At 52.2% G+C, this 22,069-nt stretch overlaps 1 protein-coding gene across 4 annotated transcripts in view; it reads left to right on the forward strand.

Annotated features, from left to right (window-relative positions):
• The window catches only part of nfia (nuclear factor I/A), a 47,761-nt gene that overhangs the window by 2,350 nt on the left and 23,342 nt on the right, over nucleotides 1-22,069 (forward strand). For 2 of the 4 annotated variants that reach the window (XM_061684025.1, XM_061684026.1), the window contains exon 2: nucleotides 13,284-13,812. In XM_061684025.1, coding sequence (XP_061540009.1) covers nucleotides 13,284-13,812 — 529 coding nt within the window. Of the gene's footprint in view, nucleotides 1-6,073; nucleotides 6,114-10,762; nucleotides 10,796-13,283; nucleotides 13,813-22,069 lie in introns of those variants that run through there. The other 2 variants (XM_061684027.1, XM_061684028.1) reach the window with 2 other exon arrangements.

Raw genomic sequence — 22,069 nt, forward strand, 5'->3', positions numbered from 1 at the left:
TGAGGTCATAGAGCAGTGTTTGAAAGTGCGATTGACAGGAAGCTTTCCCATGAAAGCCGAGCAGCTGTGGAAAGACGCGTTCTGTCCCTTTAATCCTATTGGACTTTTTAATGCTTTAATGCTTATTAATTCAATCAAACAAATGGAAACACTAAAAGCGCTACTTAGCTCGCCAAAGCGCAGCGACGACGCCGAGCCGCCAGATGTTCCCCATCGTGCGTTAGCATTAGCATTGGAGTGGTCTTATTTTGGGACGGGGCATGTCACCTGGTTCGGCTGAGGTTGTGACTTCCACTACGACGCTAAGCTATGCTATGCTAATCTATATTATAATGCGAAGCTACACTACGGCCCTGAGCTAGATCCAATGCTAAATTGGACAACAATGCTAAGCAAGGCTGCCAGATGTTCACATCTTTCGTTAGCACTAGCATTATCGTTAGCACCAATGTTAGCGTGGTCTTATTTTGTAAGATAAGATAACCTTTCATCTTATTTCATTTCCAAAAATAATACCATTAGCATTAGCATAAAGCATTAACACGGTCTTATTTTGGGAGATCGGATAACTTCATGAGTCTTCTTATCTCCCAAAACGAGACCATTAGCATTAGCATCAACGTTAGTGTGGAATCACCTTTATTAGTCATTTTATCTCCCAAAATAAGAGCATTGCATTAGCATCAGCCTTAGCGTGGTCTTATTTTGGGAGACGAGATAACCTTTCGTCATTTCATAAAACAAGACCACGCTAATGCTAATCCTAATGTTGATAGGTGTGTGTCACCTGGTGCGCACGAGGTCGTTCAAGGACTCCGTTTTTTTTCATTTGCGTTAGCGCCTCGTTACCGCTGGTGCGCTAATGAAACGCAAGCTAATGAAGGCGATCGCGGGAACACGTGATTTACAGATGTACACTGACCCCCCACCCACCCCCCCACCCCCCCCCCCCCACCCCCCTCTCCACCAACACGCTGATGTCCCCATGCCGGGGGAAACCAGGGCGAGCAGCTGTTAGCAGCATGGGGGGTGAGGGGTGGGGGTCACCTGGACCACCGTGAGGTGGGGGGGAGGCAGCTGGGCTGTGCTAGCATCTAAGTACTTAGCATCATTAGCTGTACTGTCTACATAAATAATCCATGTACTTCATATTTGAATTTCGTAGATTTCAGTACGGTGTTTCTAAAACGTTGTCTGTTTGTCCAGGCACCCCTCGCAGGCACCCCCACTCCCCACGTGGGTGGCGGTCCTGCCTGATGGCGGTCAGTAGGGCCCGGGCGGGTGCAGCTATTCATGCCAGCTTTTTCCAGGGGTCACCTTGGAGAGGCCCATGGCAGCATGTTCGACCCGGCAAGCGACTCCCCCGCTGCCGCCCGCGCCCCCCGCTACAGCTGCCTCCTCCTCCGCCAACACGCGCGAGGGCGGGACGCAGGCGCCGTTGTCCGAGACGGCGTCCAATCTATCACCTAATCTATCGTACAATTGATCGGCTAATCTATCATCTGATCCTAATTAGCACACGTTTGTTTGTTCGTTTGTTTGTTGCTAGTAGCCTGTTCAGTGATTTTAGCCCACAAGAAAGGTGGCTAGTTTGTTACTAGTTATTTACCTTTCTTTAGCGACTTGCTTAGTTCGTTTACAAGTCAGCAGGCTAGTTTTCTCATGAGTTGTTCAGTTAGCTCATAAATTAGCAGGCTACTTTTCTGACGAGTTAGTTGTTAGCGCACAAGTTAGCTGGCTCGTTTCTTCACTACTTGTTCAGTTAGCTCATAATAGAGCAGGCCTCTTTGTTACGACTTGTTCGGTTAGCTCTCTATTTAGCAGGCTAGTTAGTTACTAGTTACTTGCTTTCTATTAGCGACTTGTTTAGTTAGCTTACAAGTGCGCAGGTTAGTTTTCTGACTTGTTAGGTAGCAGGTTTCTGACTAGTTGTTCAGTTAGCTCACAAGTTAGCAGTTACTTGTTCAGTAGTTACTCGTTGATTGACGTCACGAGTTAGCAGAGCAGACTAGTTTTCTGACCAGCTGCTTGTTATCTGTCAAGTTTGTTACGAGTTAGTTATTCAGTTAGTTCGCAAATATAGAGCAGGATTGACCCCCCCGTTTTTCAGTCGTTATCTGACTTATCCGTTGACAAGTCTAGCACGCTAGTTTCTTGCTGAGTTCTTCGCCGAGGTTGGTCCACAGTTTCTGGTTCTGGTTGCGGCTGCGGTTCTGGTTCTGGTTGTGTCAGGAAGTGAAGCGCGACAGAAGAGTTGAAGGCCCGGCCGGCGTCGTGTTGCAAACGTAACGAGCGCGGAAGGACGAGGAAGAAGAGGAGGAGAAAGGAAGTTAGATGGAAACAATTAGGGATGCGCAGATGTGTGACTGATTAGGTTGAGGTCCGATCCGTTTGTGTAGAACTCAGCAGACCGCCGCTCGCTCACACGGAACCACAATGACGACTGCAACGACAACAACAGCAACAGCAACACGCAACAAGCTCGCCATTTAGCAGGAGAGTTAGTCACTGCTTCTTCAGTTGCTCTCGCGGTGAGCCGAGAGTCGTTTTCTGAGGCGCCGGGATGACAAAACGAGAGCAGATTGACTGATGGGAAGGAACCGCGCCAAGGAGGCCGAGGCCCCGCCGGAGATTCGGCGGGGCAAGAAATTCACAGTTCGGACCTCAAAACTCGAACAGAATGTTCGACTTTGCGCAGCCGATGACATCACTGTCTTTGAACGTCGCTGTGCCATCCCCCACCCCCGCCCCGCCTCCGTGCCCGGACACTCACGTCCTCCATGTTGGCGGTGTCGGGTGACGCGGTGAAGTTGGTGGAATGGATGCAATGGATACCTTCCCGGGACCCCCGCTGAGAGCAGCCTGTTGTTCTACTGAGCCCCCCGCCCCCCGGCCCCCCCAATCCCCCCTCACCTGTGCAGCGCCCCACTCTCCCCCTCCCCTCACCACTGGCCTGGCTTATCTTTTTTCTCTGCACCCAAGCAGGTTAGCGTGTTTCTAGGTCAGTGTGTCGGCAGCGGGTCACGTGGTTGAAACGGACCGTTCCGATTGGCTCTTGTTTACATTTACCCGGAAGTTACCAGGTTACTTTTCCAATCGACACTTATTGAGTTATCTCACATGTTTGCGGGCTAGTTCTCTCGCTAGTTGTTCAATTCGCTCACAAGTTAGCTGGCTAGCTTCACACATGTTGTTCATTTCGCCCAGAAGTTGGCAGAGCAGGTTAGCTTTTGACTTGTTAGGTTGCAAGTTAGCACACAAGCTTGTTAAATCATTTCTAGGTCAGCAGTTGAAAAAGAGACTTCTGCTTGGTTTTTGTTTACTTCTAGTCCTCAAGATAGCAGGTCAATTTCCCCATAGACACTCGTTCACTTATCTTTCATGTTAGCAGGCCAGTTCTCTCACTCCTTTTCAATTTGCTCACAAGTTAGCTGGCTAGTTTGCTTACTAGTTGATCACTTAGCTTACATTAGCTGTCGAGTTTCTCACAAGATGTTCCATTCGACTAGAAGTTAGCAGGGTAGTCGTTCACTAGTTACTTGCTCAGTTAGCCTCCTGCCTGTTAGCACGTTAGCTTGTTAGCTCATTTCTAGGTCAGCATGTTGGCGGCAGGTCAGATGCTTGAAATGGAGCATGTCGACTATGCTGGGCTAAAAGCTAGCACAAAGCTGCTCGCCATCATGCGATCTAATGCATGGATCGTTCCTGACTCCTTCAAAGACTTTTCATGCGGGGGGGGGGGGGGGGGGGGGGGGGGGGGGCTACTTGTTTGCTATCTCTGTAGCTAATAAAAGCAAAGGCGCCTGCGGGGGAAGCGGCTCAACTTCCTGCGCCAAACGCTCGCTGCTATTTATTTATTGGAGCGTTGCTGTTCCTGCTCCCGCGCCGCCGTAAACAAAAAAAGACTTTTAGGATTTATTTGGAATTCCCAGGAAGCAACCGGACCGCTCGCCCGTCAAAGTGTCCTCCGTGCTAACAACGCCGCTAACGAGGAACATCTGTTGACCGAGCTGAAACGTAGACGGCATCTCCGTGTGGTCACGTGACCGTGACATCACTTCCAGTGGACAGGACTGACCTAGTGGCGAGCAATGTTAGCATGTTTGCATGTTTTTAGAGGGTTAGGGAAAGAGAACAAAGACAAGTCACGGCCCGGGTATAACCCGCCGGCCGTACAAACCTCTCACCTCTGCGTATGCAGTGCTGTGTAAGCGTGCAGCCGGTCATTTCTAACAATGCGCGTCTACATCGCTGGTATCAACCGTCCGGTAGTCAACCGTCAAGTGGTCCAAGTCGGCAACAGCAGTTACTTTCATTGCAAAACTGCAGCGAGCGCCTTCAATCCCCGCGGGCCAGATTGGACACCCCGACGGGCCGGTTCCGGCCCGCGGGGATAGAAGGCGCTCGCTGCAGTTTTGCAATGAAAGTAACTGCTGTTGCCGACTTTGACCGCTTGGGGGCGCACTGGCGACCACTTCCCACCTCAATGACTTTGGCTCCTACTCAGGATTGCTGCTGCGTCATCTTCGCACGCCGACGAATACGCTTGTGCGAAAATGTATTTGAAGGCACGGAATATTGCAGAATGTCAGTCAGCAGCTTCCGTTCAAGAGAGGTTGCTTGGGGGAAACGCTCGGATGTTTTTTTCATGTAAACATTTACGAGGCAGGCGGATAACTGCACGCTCAGAATATTTACCACTTTAGTTTGTATGCTGTGATGAGTTTGTCAAGATTTCCACATGGATGTGGAAATTGATGTCAATTAAAAATGATTTCTCAATCTTAACTGGTTGTTTTATAAACAAACCTCCATTTATAGATGCACCTTGAGCTGTAAGTTGCACGTGTGTAAATGAAAACACTCATAATACCGTTGAAATTTCAGTCGTTTTTGTTCAGGAATTTTAGATTGCTCGTAAGATTTGCAACAAGATAACGATCATATTGTAACGAATATAACAAAATGGGCCGGCACGGTGGACGACTGGTTGGCACATCTGCCTCACAGTTCTCGGGGACCGGGGTTCAAATCTCGGCCCCGCCTGAGTGGAGTTTGTGTTTTGTCCCCGTGCCCGCGTGGCTTTTCTCCGGGCACTCCGGTTTCGTCCCACATCCCAAAAACAGGCGCGCTAGGTTGATTGAAGACTCTAAATTGCCCGTAGGTTTGAATGTGAGTGCAAACGGTTGTTTGTGTCGACGTGCCCTGCGATTGGCCGGCGAGCGGTCCGGGTTGTACCAATTGGGCTGAATGTAGCCAGCCCCTCAACACCCCTGGTCTGAAAAGTTGGATGGATATATACAGTAGTTACAGTAAAGCTCCCCCGATTTGGGGGCGTGGGGACCGAGCATGCCGAGTCTCTGTATGCGCTGCTCATGGTTAGCATTGTTAGCATATTCATGGTCATATGCTGTGCTAATGCTAGCATTGTTAGCCTGTTGACTATCTTTTGTGTTGATGGTTAGCGTCGTTGGCATGTAGACCATCTGCGGTCACGGCTATTATTGTTCGCGTAGACGGTCTGCGTGATGTGCTAATAGTTAGCATTGCGAGCATGTTAGCGTTGTCAGCGCGTTGCCCATCGTACGCTGTGCTAGCGGTTAGCATTGTTCGTCCGTCATTATTGGGCAGGAGTCCAGAAGGGAGCGGCCGGCCCACAAAAAGTCAAGGGGGGGCGAACGGGTTGGTGATGTGCCAATGAGTCCATGTGCTTCTCGTTAAACTCTGCGGAAATAACTTCTGACCCGCTTCTTCTTCTGTTCACACGCGCGCGCGCAGGCCAGAATGGGAGGATGCGGCACAGGGGAAGAGAAGACCTGTTTAGCTCGGAAAATCTCAAGTGGGGCCGAACGGGAGTCGGAGGAGGAGAAGGAGATCTAGGGGAGCCTGGCGGGAGTTGTGAGAAGGAGGAGAAAAGTAGACTTGAAGGGTTAGGAGAAGATGTTGAGGGCTGCAACGAAGATGCTGAGGAGGAGCAAGGAAGGAGCAGATGTAGAAGGAGGCTGAAATGCTGCATGGAGGAAATGAGTAGGAGGAGGAGGAGGAGGAGGAGGAGGAGCTGCTGCTGATCGGAACACCGAAGATGTCTTCGGAGGCGGAAATGTTCCCAGGAGGTAATTGAAGCCGTCCAGGGAGGGAGATGTAGGAGGAGTTTCGAAGGAGGAGGAGTCCGACGCCGACCCTCGAGGAGACGGAGGAGGTGAAAGAGAGCCTCCCCCGCAAAGCCGCCGCGCGCCTCCTTGGCGAGCGGCCGTCCTTCATCTTCATCTTCAGCTCCACGCTTCGTCTTCCTCGCCGCCGCGCGCTCGTCACCCTCCTCACGCCGTAAACGGGCGTAGTAAATACTTCGCCTTTGCGCCGGTGGGAAGTAACCAAATACTGAAGTACCTTTGTCAGGAATTTGCACGTTAGCAAAACGGGTATTGTTGTAAATCACTAGTGTCAAACTCAAGGCCCGGGGCCCAAATCTGGCCCGCCAAGTCATTTCATGTGGCCCGCGAAAGCAAATCATCTGTGTCAACTTCCATGATTATTGCTCAAATTCTCATAAAATAATAACAATAAATAGTAGCCTCGAGACATTGAAAGCATTTTCTGTTTATGGTAACTTGAACAATAGTTGAACAAATGATGATCGTTGACTTTTGATTTCAAAACTTGGTATCCATCAATTTGTAGTAACGAGGTGACCAAACATTTCTATGGTTTCACAGTCAACGGCCCTCGGAGATGTGATGTGATGTGGCCCGCGACGAAAATGAGTTTGACACACCAGTTGTAAATAATTGGCTGCAAAAATGACCTTCTACTTGTGTACTTGAGTACGTTTCAGAGTCTGTCCGCTTTCGACCTCAGGAGTTGAATCAGTACTGAGAGTCTTTTGACACAAGTACTTGTACTAACTTAAGTACAGCGTGTGAGTACTTGCCAGCGCGCTCGTATTTGTATTCATCGGTCGACCTGAATTTTGAATTGGACTTTGTTGACGCTCCCTGGGGCAAAAAACAGCGGGCAACTTGAGGCGTCATCTGTTACTACGGTTACTGGAAGCGTCACAACAGATGCGTTCATGCGATTCGCTAATTCCGTGTAAACTCTATCAGATGACCGACTCTGCATAAAATCGTGAATTATTGACACATTGAAACAATAACAAAATCATGTCAAGACATTGAAACAGGAGTGACAACATCATGAATTTTAAACATCCATCCATCCATTTTCTGTCCCGCTTTATCCTCACAAGGGTCGCGGGCGTGCCGGAGACTATCCCGGCTATCTCCGGGCGAGAGGCGGGTTACGCCCTGAACGGGTCGCCAGCCCATCGCAGGGCACATAGAAACGAGCAAGCATTCGTGAACACATTCACACCTGGGGGCAATTTAGAGTCTTCGATGAACGCATGTTTTGGGGAGGTGGGAGGAAACCGGAGCGCTCGGAGAAAAGCCACGCAGGCACGGGGAGAACGTGCAAAGTCCACACAGGCGGGGCCGGGATTTGAACCCCGCTCCTCAGAACGGCGAGGCGGACGTGCTCACCGGGCGGACACCGCGCCGCCGAATTTGAAACAATTGGTCCTAAATCATGACTTCAAGACTTTGAATCAAAAGAAAATTAATACTGAAATATTTGATTTCACACATTTGAACAATAACCAAAGAAATGTTTGTTTTCAGACACTATTGGAGGCTCAATGATTAAAATAATGAACTGTTAACTTCCTCTTCGAACACTGAATAATAATAAAAATTTTTTTTTATTTAAACTAATAAAATGAGCGAAATTTTGCAGACGGGGTTGCGTTTTGGATGACCTCTGCGTGACCCCTGCTGTCCCATTGATGTGCTGTAATGACGATAAACGGCCACTAGAGGGAAACCTCTGACTGACGATACAACCTCCGACGGTTCCATCACGTCGAAGCCTTCCCACGTGTTTTTTCAATTATCCTTTTTGGTGTCACTTTCTACTCGTGTGCTGGATTGGACTGGTCGCCATCCTATGATAGGTCTCACAGTGGACTGACCGGTCGCCAGTCAATCACAAACAGGCAAACGCGCGTTCCACGCGTTCAGAGTCGACCTTCTGACCTTCCGACCTGCCGACGGAACGAAAGGCGAACAGGAAAGTCGCAGCGGAGACTCGAACCTGCGGGCTCTTGACTATGAGGCACGCGCCACAAACACTTCCGCGCTGCCCCAACGTCAAATCAATCCAAATCTGTTTTGTGTGCGTGCGCGCCTTCTTGCGTGGGTGTGTGCGCGCGTGTGTGATAGCTGTGTCATTCGCCAGCTGCGAACGTGTGTGTGTGTGTGTGTGTGTGTTTCTCCACTTGCAAGTGTGTGCGTGCACGTGTGAGTCGTCGTGTGTATCGCCAGCCGTGTGCGCGTGTTGTTTTGTGGTGAACATCTGTCAGGTTTTGTGTGTTGCCTTCAGACGCGCGCGAGCGACTGCACGTCTGCAAACTGCTTGCCTTCCAACTTGTCTATTTGGCAAACAACGTTTTTGTTTGTTTGTTTTTTACCACACGACATCATGGAAATGATCTGTCCCAAGGTCAAACTGCGGTTGTTTTGAGTCACCGTGAAGCGCGAGCGACGAGCACCGACTGCTTCAGAGCGGCTCCCGTTCTACGGAGATCGTCGTCGCGCGCTCGTGCGTTAGTGGCGCAAAACCCAAAAAGCCGAAGAAGAAGTTTATGCGTTCCACCAGCTGCGGGCAAAATCGGGCCCGGGGACAACGCAGCACCAAATATCGCTCGACAAATATAAAGGTCGAAATGGGCTTGACTTGATAAAAGAGCTCATTAGGTTGAAGAATAATTGTTGTCTTACTTTGTTTCCCAAAATTGGTTTACTGTAAGATAATATATTGATTCATTATGAATGAATTTAGACTAAAGGATCAAATTAAAAACCTGATTAAAATCACCAATTCTAAACATAAATGAAAATGTGTTGAGCAGTTGAATATTTCAAGACATTTTTGAGGCTGTCACAGAAATTTGAATATGATATCATATTGTTCATTTTTTCACCATTTGGTTTGAACAGTTTGAAATCTGAATGGGTGGAAAAATGTGGAAACGTGGAGGTCAAAGCGCAGAAAACCCACATTTTATTGCGGAAATGTGGAAGGCTTTGAATTTGGAGAGGATTTCGCAACGCCGACGCGTCGTCGAGCACTTGGCCTTTTGTGCGCTTTTGTCCTTCTGCGCGACCTTCCCAGCGACTTCTTGCGTTGAAGGGAGATCGGACATACGTGACGCTGTGTCCTCAGTGAAATCCACTCGGGGGGCCGGGGGTCCGTGCCCCCGCGCGCCATCTGTTCGTCACTCTCGCCAGGCCACTGCTTCGTCGTTCATCCTCACGCACACGCGAAACAAAAGTCCAGCCAGCGTGCGCGCGCGCGCGCGCGTGTGTGAGGGGAAATTGCGTCGCTAGCCGTTAGCCTCGCCGCTAGCTCAAGTTGAGCTGTCAGTCATCTTGTCTTTGACTTTTTCTTCGCTGCTTTTTGACCTTCTCCCCCCTCGCCCCCCTTCCGACCGTGTCGGCGGCGGCGCCTCGGCGGGAGTTTGCGACGTTTTCCGTTTCCGCTCGCGACGTCGGGTCGGCGAGGAGCCCCCGGCTGTCGCCACGCGCGCTTTCCTGACTTTTTCAGCGGCTTCGTGTCGCCGCCGCCCGGAAGCGTCAGATGAATTTGATGGGCGCACGAGGTGAGAAAGGAAAACCCAAAAGACGATCGCAAGAGAAATCAATCAATGAACCAATAAAGGGAACAGAGTCCGATGCTAAAGCTGTAGTAGGTCAAAGTGCAAACGGTACTGGAAGCGCTTGAACCTTTAACCCCGACAAACGCGTTTTCCCCTCTTTTTTCCCCAATTCTCTTTGTTTTTCCGACCTCCAAAACGCTGATCGGAGATTTTGTTTGTTTCGGCGTTCGGGGCTTTTCTCGAATTCGTCCTCCCTCGCTGTCGTCGGCGACGTTTACGGATGCGGTACTCCTGCGGGTACTCGATGCGCTCGGTGTTTTTGGTGCACTTTCCGCCTCGGTCGGCCGCACGTCGGGGTCGTGCGCTTCACGGAGGCGGCGGATGAACTTTCGCCGTGATCGGGAAGCGAGCGGCCCGCCGCCCGCGTGTCGTACTTCCGGTTTGGAACGGGAGCGGCTGAGCTCGAGGTCAAAGTTCAAGCGGAGTACTCAGCACACGAGCGCGCTCCGAGTCGAGCGCTCCCGCCCGCGCGCCCGCACCACATCGATCCGCCGAGTGGGTGCCCGCGCGCGCGCGCGCGCGAGAGAGAGAGAGAGAGAGAGAGAGAGAGAGAGAGAGAGAGAGGAGTCGGGTCTGCGCGAGGCTTCGCGAGTCAGCTCGTCCGGTGGCGAGCGAGCGCGCGGAGGTCCGGCCGCTCTTCGGTGCCCCGAGCGGAGCAGCGGGCGCCAGCCGCCGCTCTCGGTCTCGCTCACGGTCTCGGTCTCGGTCTCTTCCCGGCCGGTGACATGCGGCTCGGGGACCCGGCTCCGGTCCGCCGCGACCATTTCTGGGACTCTTGCCACGGGACGCGGGACTCGGGACTCGGGAGGGACATGTTGCTCGGACGGCGGCGAGCGCGTGGAAGCCGACGCGGGGTCAGAGTTCACCTCCGCTCGGAAATGTGAGCAGAGGGGGGCGACAGGAGGGCGACCGACCGACCGACCGTCCGTCCGTCCGTCTTTCTTTCGGAGGCCCGGCTCGCTCGGCCACGCGCACGCGGACACGCGCCGACCAGTCATGTACTCCCCGCTTTGTCTCACGCAGGTACGTGCGCGCGCGCGCGCGCGGCCACACGCACACAAGCACGCACGCACGCACAACTCCGCCAAAGTTCGCGCGTCCCTCGTGCCCCGAGCGCGTGCGTGTTCGCCGTCGTCGCCCGGACGGCAGCAAATTCAACGTTCGGGTCGTCGCCCAACTTTTGATCCGTTTTCATCAACGGCTCGCCATCGTTCACTTCAACTTCGAGTCTCTTTTTCTGGAATTGAAATGTTTTCCGTCTTCCAAAGGAATTAAAATCGGCATGATGAGAAAGATCCACGTGACAGCGAATGCAATTCTTCAGCAGAAAGTCCTCCAAATCATCAAACGAGGAGAACATCAATTTTTCAAATTCCGTTCCTCCAAATGATGAGATTCCGTCTCAATTCACTCCTTCCGAAAAGGCCCAATTCGAATCATTTCTTCGTCAGCGGCGGAAATCGGAAAGCGACGCGGGACGACGATCGCGATAACAATCGTCCACCGCGACGGTGGTTTTGCGACGGGGACCCGTCTGAATGCCCGTTTGCTTTCCTTGACATTATTGATGATCGATTGGCAATAATACGACGCTGACGTCATAGCGACCGCGGGGCGGCGCGCGTGGGCGAGAGCGCAAGAAAACCAATCGATGCGAAATAAAAATAAAACCAGCGAGAGGAGGCGAAGACGTGGCAGCGGCAGCGTCCGCGTACAACTTCGTTTCATTCCCGCGAAACAGAAACAGCTGCCGAAAACGCTGCGAGTTGCGCGCGTCGCACGCGTGGCCCTTCGACTCCTCCCGTCTCCGTACAATCGTAATCACGGTAAAGACGCGCAATCGTTTGGACGAATTCACGCATATTCATTCGTTTCGGAGAAATGAAGAATCGTGCGAATGCCAAACGGCTGCCTCATCACAGATCCCTCTGGTGTATTGCGACAACATCACGTATTAACGCTAAAGACGCTTTGAGTGACATTTGTCGAAGAACGCACGCAGCAAGAGGAACCCTTTGGACACTAAGATGCATTTGCGTTGGTTTGGGTGGGAAAGGGGAACAATCTGACGTCATTAGCATCTTCGCAAACTTCATTTGGGACAGCTAACGGGAAAGACATTTCGCCACTCGAAGTTGAAAAGTAGCACTCGACTCGAAACAACGGGCACCTTTTGACGCGCCACCGCCCGCCGGCAACCGTGCCGATCCTCGCTTCGCTCCGGGGAATTCCTTTTCAAAAGGAAATTCTTTCCCGTTAGCGATCCAATGCGGCGAATATCGCTGGCGTGTCGAAAGCGCGGAGCGAGTCGGGAAGTGTAGTCGGGTTAGTAGCCTCACCGCTAACAAACGACAGGATTAGCGCCTTTAACGCTCGTCATGTTGACATTTTCTTGAGTCGGTCAGATTCTTTGCGGCGTTTCGGGCCAACGTTCGAATGTTTTTCTGCCCCGAAGCACCCGAACCAAAAACAAAGCTCGTTTGTCGTTTCGGACGAGTTGCCGAGTTTGAACTTTTCTTTTTCCAATTCAGTTGTCACGAGTTTTTGCAAAACGGGGCATCTTGTGTTTGCGACATGAAACGGGGCCGTAAGAAGTCGCGTGCAAAAAAAAGTGGACCCAAGCTCACGATCAGCGGCAACCATCCGCCGATCGAATCGAAGAACTTCTCTCGTTCCCTTTAAAAGCGGCGCAGAAGCAACGGCTCGAAAACCGCCGGCGACTTCCGTACGCGGGCGACCTCGTGCGTCTGCGTCGCCTCTGGCGACCGTTCGTTCCTTTTGCCCCGCCGGCACGCGGGAGGATTTCAAAAATGGAATGACCACCACGACGATGAGACGATGCGTCGAGAGGCTCGGACGTCCGCCGTTGACGCGTTTAGGAACGAAATCCGCGGCGTTCGGTCGCGGCGGCGGCTCGCCCGTCTCGGCGCGGGCCGCTCCGTCCGATCGGCGAGCTTTGCGCTCCCGCGAGAACGGCGCTACGCCGACGTCTGCGCGGTGTAGGAAAAGAAATCGAAAGCTGCAATGGAATAAACGAAGGCCCGGGCGTATGGCCTTGTTGAACTTCCGGATATTCTACCGTTATACTCCTGTGACCTTCCGTCCGCCCAACGGTCCACGCCAGCGAACGAGTGAACGTCCCGTTTTGTCCCCCGACGCTTCGCTCCGCCTCGTTCGCGTTTTCCCGGCCGGATGAAGACGAGCTGAAAATGCAAATCTTTTTTTTCACTTCAAACATTTGGTCTCCAAAATAGGCAATAAACATCCGCCGACCAATTGGCAGCAACTGACTCGGTTGTGAAAAGAAGTTTGAAGTTTGAAATGTTTTTCTTGTTGTTCTCGTGTTATTGAGCAGTGGGAACGGCCTTCGACCGCGAGTGTTTCCGGTCTGCCGTCGCGTTTGCCGGTTTAATTCCGCACGGCCGTCGCGTGGCACGAGGGCAAAACGATTGTCGTCGTGCGTTCGCCGCGGCCGCTGACGCTCGCGTGTGCTTGTGCCGTCCCCACGCAGGACGAGTTCCACCCGTTCATCGAGGCGCTGCTGCCGCACGTGCGCGCCTTCGCCTACACGTGGTTCAACCTGCAGGCCAGGAAGCGGAAGTACTTCAAGAAGCACGAGAAGCGCATGTCCAAGGAGGAGGAGCGCGCCGTCAAAGACGAGCTGCTGGGCGAGAAGCCCGAGGTCAAGCAGAAGTGGGCGTCGCGCCTGCTGGCCAAGCTGCGCAAGGACATCCGGCCCGAGTTCCGCGAGGACTTCGTGCTGACCGTGACGGCCAAGAAGGCGCCGTGCTGCGTGCTGTCCAACCCCGACCAGAAGGGCAAGATGCGCCGCATCGACTGCCTGCGGCAGGCCGACAAGGTCTGGCGCCTGGACCTGGTCATGGTCATCCTCTTCAAGGGCGTCCCGCTGGAGAGCACCGACGGCGAGCGGCTGGTCAAGTCGCCGCGCTGCGCCGACCCGGGACTCTGCGTCCAGCCGCACCACATCGGCGTCTCCGTCAAGGAGCTCGACCTCTACCTGGCCTACTTCGTCCACGCCGGTCAGTCCTCGTCTCGCTCTTTTTCACCTTCTGCTCTTCCGTCGAGTCTTTCGCTTCTGAGTCTTCGTCCCGCCGCGGTCGACCCAAACTCCCAAAAGGCTTTCCGCTGCTTTTTGGCACGTTTGAACTCGTCGTAATACATAATACAATGCATCCGACTCGCTATTTTCTTCGGCATGAGAACTTCTCATTCGTTTGCATCATTTTGACAAGTTCCGCAGTTCGTTCGAAAAAAATGTTTCCGACTCTCAAACATACAATTTCAACAAAACCGCTGATGAACCGCATGACTGGCATACGGATTTGAGCTTTGGTCAACAGAAACATTCGCACACTGAGCCGCCCGAGAGACGTTTTTAGCTAGCTCGCCACGTCACGTCACGTCACGTTATCGTCGTGACAAAATCCTCGTTTACCAAACTGTCGCGCGCCGTACGCCGGTACCGCTACCGCGACCGTGACCTTGCCCGACCGCTTAGGAGCCCTCCGTCGCGCCGACAAACGTTTTGGTGCGCTATGCCGCCGCTTGCGTGAAGCGACGCGAAAAAATGGAACAACGACGTCATTGGCCCGCAGACGGTTTCAAACTTGTGGAGCATCTTGACCGAACCTTCCAAACCGCAGACGCGCCAAAGCTGCCGAAACAAAGAGGAGACGCTCTTCTTTCACCAGAACAAAGACGTTTGCCTCCAGCTTTTTCCGTTCTAGAATAACTAGTTGGCTTTCGGACCCCAAAACGGCGACAACGAGCTCTTGGTGACATCGCTTGACTTTTTCCTGTCGTGACAACTAGAAAAGCCAGAAAGCCCTTTTGATGGCCAAATCGTCTGTTTTCTCCGATATCCAACGAAGAAACGTGACGTGGACTCCTCAGCGCGCGGCCGGAGTTGAGCGTCCGCCCTTTCCGACCGCCGCAGGCACTCGGTCTACGCCGCGCATTTACGTACTCTGCTCCGGTGTCGCGCGCCTAAACTCGTCCCATTCCGACGTGTTGCATTTGGCCGAGGGAGAGAAAAGCCGAGATTCGCGTCCGAGACAAAGACGAGGACGCGAATCTCGGCAAAATCCGCGGGGGACCGTTCGTCCGCTTTCTTTTTTGGGGGGGATTTCCTTACGTGCTCTTTGATGATGTTTTGATTTTTCTTCTTGGATGTTTTTGGGCGTTCTAGCGGCAGCCGGTTAGCTTTGGCGCCGTTACCACGGAAAACGCAGCCGCGTCGTCACGTGAGGAAGCGTTTTCGGACACTGACGCTGTTGCCGTGGAAACCGTGCCTTTTCTGTGTTGGTTGTTTGTTTTGTTTTTTTGGAGTTGGTGCGCATCAACGGCGTTGCCACGGAAACAAACGTCTTCAATCGTTCGCCGACAAACGCGCGGCGTCGACGCCGTCTTTGCCGTCACGCGAGTCGAAGAAAACGTGAGGTCGTAGCCACGGAAACCGTGGCTTCGTCCTCACGTAAAGTTGTTAATGTCGAGGCCGAACGCGAGCGGGCCGAGAGTTTGCTAGCGCTGACGTTGTCGCCGTGGAAACCGTGTCATCGCCGCGAGCTGAGGAAACGACGCATTTCTTAGCATCGACGTTGTCGCCGCAGAAAGCGTTATTTTGTCGGTCGCGCTGTTGTCGTCGAGGCAAACGTATTTTGTCGCTATGACCGAAAGCGACGAACCCGTTAACGTAAATTCTGTCGTCGTGGCAACCGGGCCTTTACGTCTACGTGAGTCGAACGCCAGATCGAACGCTAGAAGAAAGCGAAACGGGAAGTTTGTCGGTGTCCGTCTGGTTGCCGTGGGAACCGTGTCGTTATTGTTACGCGCGTGTACGCTTTAACCTGCTGAACAGGAAATTGTTGCTGAGCAGGTGTAACTTCGGGGCGAAAGGTCATCTTGTGGCGTATGAGGCCAGCGACCGTGTCAGTCGGTGAGGCGCGTTAAAAGGTCGGAGGTTAAACGTGCAGGTCGTGACCTCTAAGGGTGAGGGTTAACGACACGCGCGGAGGGCTTCTACAGCGGCGGGAGAAGATCTAAACCGAAGCCTCATTCGAACGCCGAAGGCGCGCACGGAAACGGGGCCCGCGTCCGACGGGACGGCGAAGCGACGCAAAGCCGGTTACCGGATCGGGATCGGACCGGAACGCGCGCGCAGGCTGAGGGTCAGGCTAGGCGTCGAGCGCTACACGATATTCGACAGCCTTTTACGACGTCCCGCGACGTTCGAGAGAAACTTTCCCGCGCTTTGACGACGTTCGCTAACTTTGACCGTACGGCGGCCGTGACGCGTCGCAGCGATTGCGAACGCCGCAACACGGCGACGTTGACGCGCCACGGAAGCGGAAGGCTGCCACGCCGGGAAAAAAGTTCAGTTTCCCATTTAACGTCGTAAGTTTCCCGTTTTAAAGTGTCGTACGTTTCACATTCTAACGTGATAAGTTTCACGTTCACATTGCGCAAAGCGTCCAGTTGGGGTGACTGGCGTGATCGTCGTGTCCTCTTTTTGCGTCCTGTGAGTCGAAGTTGCGAGCTACGCGTAACTACGCTGTTCTTATTCAATACTGTAAAAAATGAAATCAAATCAAAAGATTTGATCTGAACCGGAAGAAATGATTTTGTTTTGTTTAGCCGAATGTGGAAGTCAAACTTTTCACGTTATATAACGTGAAATGTTTCACATTGAAAATGTTGTCATGTGACTTTTTTCTTCCGGCGTGGCAACAATCCGCTTGCGACGTTCCGGTCGGTCCGCGTCAGCGGGGGCTCGTAGCGCCGACGGACCGAGTGACTAAATCGGCGACTCGCGCGGGCTCCAATGAACCGATATTTTTGACAATCCGAAAGCGCTTAATTTCCGAAAGGGCCCCGAAATAACGCTTCCATCTCCGACTTCGGTCGTGAAAACTCCCCGCCTCGGTCGCTTTTTTCTCAACTTTATTGATCAAAGACGAGCATGACAATTTCATAAACAGTCAACAAAATTCAAAAGAAATTCAAATTCAAAAGTGAGCATTCACACGATGTACACGACGTTACATGTAACGGCATCATCAGATACAAAACCTTCAAATGACTGCACACGCTCAACGTTTGTTTGGATTTGGATTTGAATATTTGGAATATAATATATATATATATTTCAATATTTGGTTTGGTTTTTGAAGTTCTTCATTTCATTCTTATGAACTCAAAACAGCGAGTGACGTCATGAATCTGCATCCTCGGGTAAAACGTTTAGCAATCATAATCGTTTCCCGTTCTTGACTTTGTATTATTATCATGATTGCGTATTTAATGTCTTTGTATTCCAGCTTTCGGCTTCTTTTTCAGATATCCAAATTGTCGAAATGCTTCCCAAAACATTCGAGGACAAATACAATGAGAAGATGTCAACTCTTTGTCCCGGAAATTCAATCAAGGGTTGATATCGTCGAAGGTTTCAAACGGCGTTTTCTAACTTTGGAAATCTAATCCCGGCTTTCGTTTCATTAGGATCCGCTTTTCATCCATCTTTTCGATGATTCCTTTTTAAAGATAAAGCGAAGCCCGTCGGTCGCTCGGTCGCTAACCCGAACCGATCGGACGGTCGGCGGACGTCCCCGCGTGCGCTTTTCACGGCGTTTGCATTTGCGACCGTATAATTCCAGAACATTCCGTCACGCTTTTCGGAGACTCTCACAAGTTGACCGACATTCGACGACGTTGAAGAACAGGCTCCAGCGACCCTAAGCGGGATAAGCGCTGTCGGAAAGGCTCGGACGGACGGATGGACGACAGCTGCCGCGTTATTAGCATTCCCGCTTAGTTTCCGGGCAGGACACGCCCCGCCGCAAGACCATTGGCTGCTGCGTCGCGGGATGTTGCAGGTGTTGCCAGATGACCGAAACGGAAGGCTTAAAGCTTAAGGTTCGGACTAGGGCGGGGTTACGGTGAGCGGGAAACGTTAACGTCGCCGCACTTAAGTCTCGTCCTTCTTTTCCCGCCTGGAAGCGGGAGGGCGCGGCCTGCCGGGATACGGCAGCCAATCGGAGTGCGGCGGGGCGTGACCTGCCCGGAAACTACGCGGGACTTCTAATAACGCGCAACTGACACGTTAGCTAAGCAAGCTGTTAACGTGATTAGCGGCAATGTAGAGCGTGTGCGTGGTTTGTTTCTGGAAAGTGTGACTGGTTAAATTGAAGGCAACGCAAACTTGGAGGCTTTCAAATAAGGGTTTTGCTGTGGGGGTTGCTGGGGGGCTGCAGGGCTGCAGGGGTGTTGTTGTCGTTGGGCGGGGTTGGGCGCGTTTGGAGGGAGGATTTTCTTTTTTCTTTTTGTCTTTTTTGGCGCGCGTCCAGAAGGTGAAAGAAGACACAAAGTGCCGACTGCTGTGTTGTTGTTGCCGTCGTGCGCCTGCAGCCGCTCGTCAGATGTTCGCTCTTAATTATTGATTGGGGGGCGGGGGGGGGGGGGGGGGGGGGGGGGCATCGAGTGTTCAAAAGTCGTCCTCCGACGTTCGCCGTCCGGCGCCTGTCGTCGCGGAGTCAGGCAGAGCCAATCGGAGAACCGAACCCTCGGCCTTCTGACTGCGACGCGTTCGAGTACCGACGCGCGCGTGTCATAATGAGCGTGTGTGTCTGTGTGTGTGTGTGTGTGTGTGTGTTTCTGCGAACGAATGCGTGTCGGACAAACAAACAGACGTCCTGCTGATGGACGGGGTTTCCACGCAAGGACGGCAGGGGTCGCACACTGCGGCTTCCCGCTAATTAAATTGCGTCTCCGCCGTCCATTAGACGGATGGACCGAGCGCAGCTGCTGAGTCGGCGCAGGTAGGACGGGTCCTCCGCTTCTTCGCCGTCGTCGTAATGGTCCGCAGAGCAATTCATTTGGCCCCGCCCTCCGTGTCCTCCAAGATGCGGGGGGGGGGGCCTTCATAAGATCAAGTCGTCATTGCGCAAGAGATCAACTTCGAACGTCTTCTCAACTTCTGCCCGAACAATCTCGTTGGCGACGCCCCGCCCCCGGAGGGACACAGGTCGCGGGAAGAACAATTTAGCGACTGACAGCCAGTAAACATGATGCATTGCGAGGGGCGGGTGCTGACTTCAGCGGCTCCCGCAATGCATTGCAGCTGTCCACCTCGACCCAAAACAAAAGCTGAGGCTCAAGGGAAATGTAGTGCGGGAAAATGAGAACTCACCTTCTCACCTTCTCTCCTTCCTTCCTTCCTTCCTTCCTTCCTGTTTCCTTGTCAGCATGTTGAAGGTGATTCTTTGATGAACTTTAAGAAGAACTCACGCAATTAACTGCACTTCAATCACGCACACACATTTCTTGAAGACGCTTTCACTCCTCCTCTTCCTCCAGACTTTGTGTTGAGTTCTTCGGCCGTGATTTTTATTTCCATCGCCCCCCCGCCTGCCCGACCCACCAAGACTGATTAAATCTGCCTTTGACGCTTTGATACATCCGTTATTGACTTTCAATTCATCATTGTGTGTGCGCGTGGCAGAAACACACATGCACGCACGCACACACACACACAATATGTGACGATGCATCGTGTGTGTACACAATTAGGAGAATCACTGCATTCTTATTTTTTTTGACAATGGTGTACTTTTGTGTGTTTATGATTGTTCGTTCGCACGCATTACACAACGCGCGCACACACACACGTTGGCACAGGCCTCGACAGCCTCGCCACATTCGGCGCACTTAATCACACGCGCGCTACGTGACACACTCTCTGAATCCTGTGTGTGTGACAGTAGTAGCGAGCCTGTGGCTGCTTTCTCTCCTGCTGAGTTGCAAAACACACACACAAACACACACCGGCAGACTTCCTGCCTGGAGAACGTTTTCCTCGTTGTCCGCTTTGTGAGGTTTCCGTGACTTTTGGCGTGACATCTTTGATGGAAACGTCAAAAGTTGAGTATGTTAGCCGCCCATAAAGGCGGCAACGTACCCGCCGAGCCAGCGTGCGTGTGCGTGTGCCTCGCCTCGCCTCGCCTCGCCTCGTAACTCTTGCGGTCCGTCTCGCTTTTAAGCGTCGGCGTCCTGCCGCCGTCCTGCGCCGCTCGGCCATAAATGAGTCAGTGTCGGGAGCGCTACGCCGACGGAATTTTGAGGGAGGGGCTGCGGCACGGGCCCTCTCCACGCAGGGGGAGGGGGCGGCGGGGTCAAAGAGCACCGAGTCTCGTGGGGGGCGGGAGAGAAAAGCCGAGGGAAGGGGATCAAAGTCGCCGCGGGCCTGACGCGCAACAGGAAGAACATTCGAACCCGGCCCCCCGTCGCCTACAGCGGACCGCGTGCCCCCCTCCCCCGCCCGCGCGGCACCTCTGCGCCTGCGTGCGCACCAGCTGCAGAGTGCGCGGGGGGTTAATGAGCTGATATTGACCGACTGACGCAGGCGCGCAGTAGAAGGGCTCTGATTGGACGTTTGCTCGTGGACTGAAGAAGTCAAAGGTGACGTAGAACATCGGAGTTGCGAAGGAAGAGCAGCTGCGTGCGTGCGTCGTATTTGTCATTTACGCAGGACGAGATGCTCTCTGCGTCTCGCTCGCTCTTAACCGATTCTTTTAATCGCTCAGAAGAGGCTAACGGCTAACGCGCACGTCAGCGTGCCTTTGCGTGCGTGTGCCGCTGTGTGTGAATTAAGTTTTGTGTTTTTGCTGCATGCGTGTGATTTGTATTGTTCGGGGGGTAAACGAGCACGCACGCACGCGTCGCGGGAGGATCGACGTCGCCGCAGCGGGCGGCCACGTTTGCGCACAGGAAGCGAAGAAGTCCCGGTTGGCTTTGTGGCGTGTCGACAGATCGATTCCGTAGGTTTGTGTGTCGCAATTAGCTGCCGGACAGGTCGCCGCCGCTGACCCGCTTCAGCCTTCCGCCTGGACACGGTCGTCTAAGGCGACGGCGCCGGCTGACGCCCCGTTAGCGTTAGAAGCTGCCTTGCCGTACTTGAATCAATTGGCAGTCTGCGACGCAAACACGCGAGGTCATTTTTAGATCGACACGGACGTGCAAAAGTATTGGCCCTCCTCAAATTCTATTTTTGCAGAGTTTCCACACTTTAATCTCGACGCTCATCAAACAAATGTAAATATCAGACAAATATAACCCAAGTGAACGTAACATGCTGTTTTTCCAATTGAAATTTCATTCATGAAGGAACAAAACCGATGAAACCCCTCGTCAAATCACGAATCGGTCGCAATTCTGGGTTCCTTTTTCACTCGGTCCGATTCCCTGCGGGCCCGTTGGAGCAAGAAATCGCTTCAACGGAGAGATCTAAAAAAAAGCTGCAACGGAATGACGCGAGCCAAAGAAATCGAGAAATAAGCTCATTGGCGTGTGTCAGTGCGTGCGGAAAGGCTTCCAAAAGCCATTTGTGAATCGCCATCGGGAGAGCCGTTGCCCTCGCGCGGAGGAGAACACACGGAAGAGTGGAGAACCTTTCCGGGAATGGACTTTTTTTACTTTTTCACACGGGGAATAGTTGTTGTTCCTTCATAAATGAAATCGGCATTTAAACGGCGCATTTGAAGTTCATTGGTCTGATATTTACTTTCACTTGATGCGCTTGAACATTCCAACGGGGCAACTGCAAAACGAGAAGAATTTGCAAATGCGCGACCTCGGATCATCTCTTGTCCTCGCGCGGCTCCGGTTCGGCTCCTCGGCGCTCCGTAAAAAAACTTCGATCGTTTACGATTCCTAATTATTCGAATGCGCGACGCCGTCCGTAGGGATCGCGACGATGTTTCGGTCGAACGTCCGCATTTGGTCTTCAAAACGGACACGCGGGTTCGCTCGTTTGGAGAGGAAAAAATGAGTTCAAATCTGTCTGCAAAATAGGTTGCATTGTTCATAAGAATTCATTCTCATCTTTAAATTGTAACACTTACAAGAAATCCAAATTCACGAACCCGTTACTTCATGAATGTATTCTTGCAATTGTTTATTTTACCATTTTTTTAATCTTATTCATAAGAAATCGTTTGAACCATTATTTCATGAGATAAAAAATGACTAAAAACAAATAAACGTATACAATTAAAATGTGAAAGTTTCATTTAAAAATTGAATTGCAATATTTTTAATTCAAGAAATTGGAATTTAGAAATGAGTCGATCAAAGAAATACAAAACGTGAACTAAATATTGTTTACAATGAAATAACTTGAATGAGATGAAAGCATGAAAACGGACCCATGACGCAACCCCTTTTCGGAAGAAAGGCCCAAATGAATGGGACCGAGGAGTCCGGGAGCCGAATAAAGCAAACGCA

The sequence above is a fragment of the Phycodurus eques genome, chromosome 8 (genome assembly GCF_024500275.1).
Source record: "Phycodurus eques isolate BA_2022a chromosome 8, UOR_Pequ_1.1, whole genome shotgun sequence".
Lineage (NCBI taxonomy): Eukaryota > Metazoa > Chordata > Actinopteri > Syngnathiformes > Syngnathidae > Phycodurus > Phycodurus eques.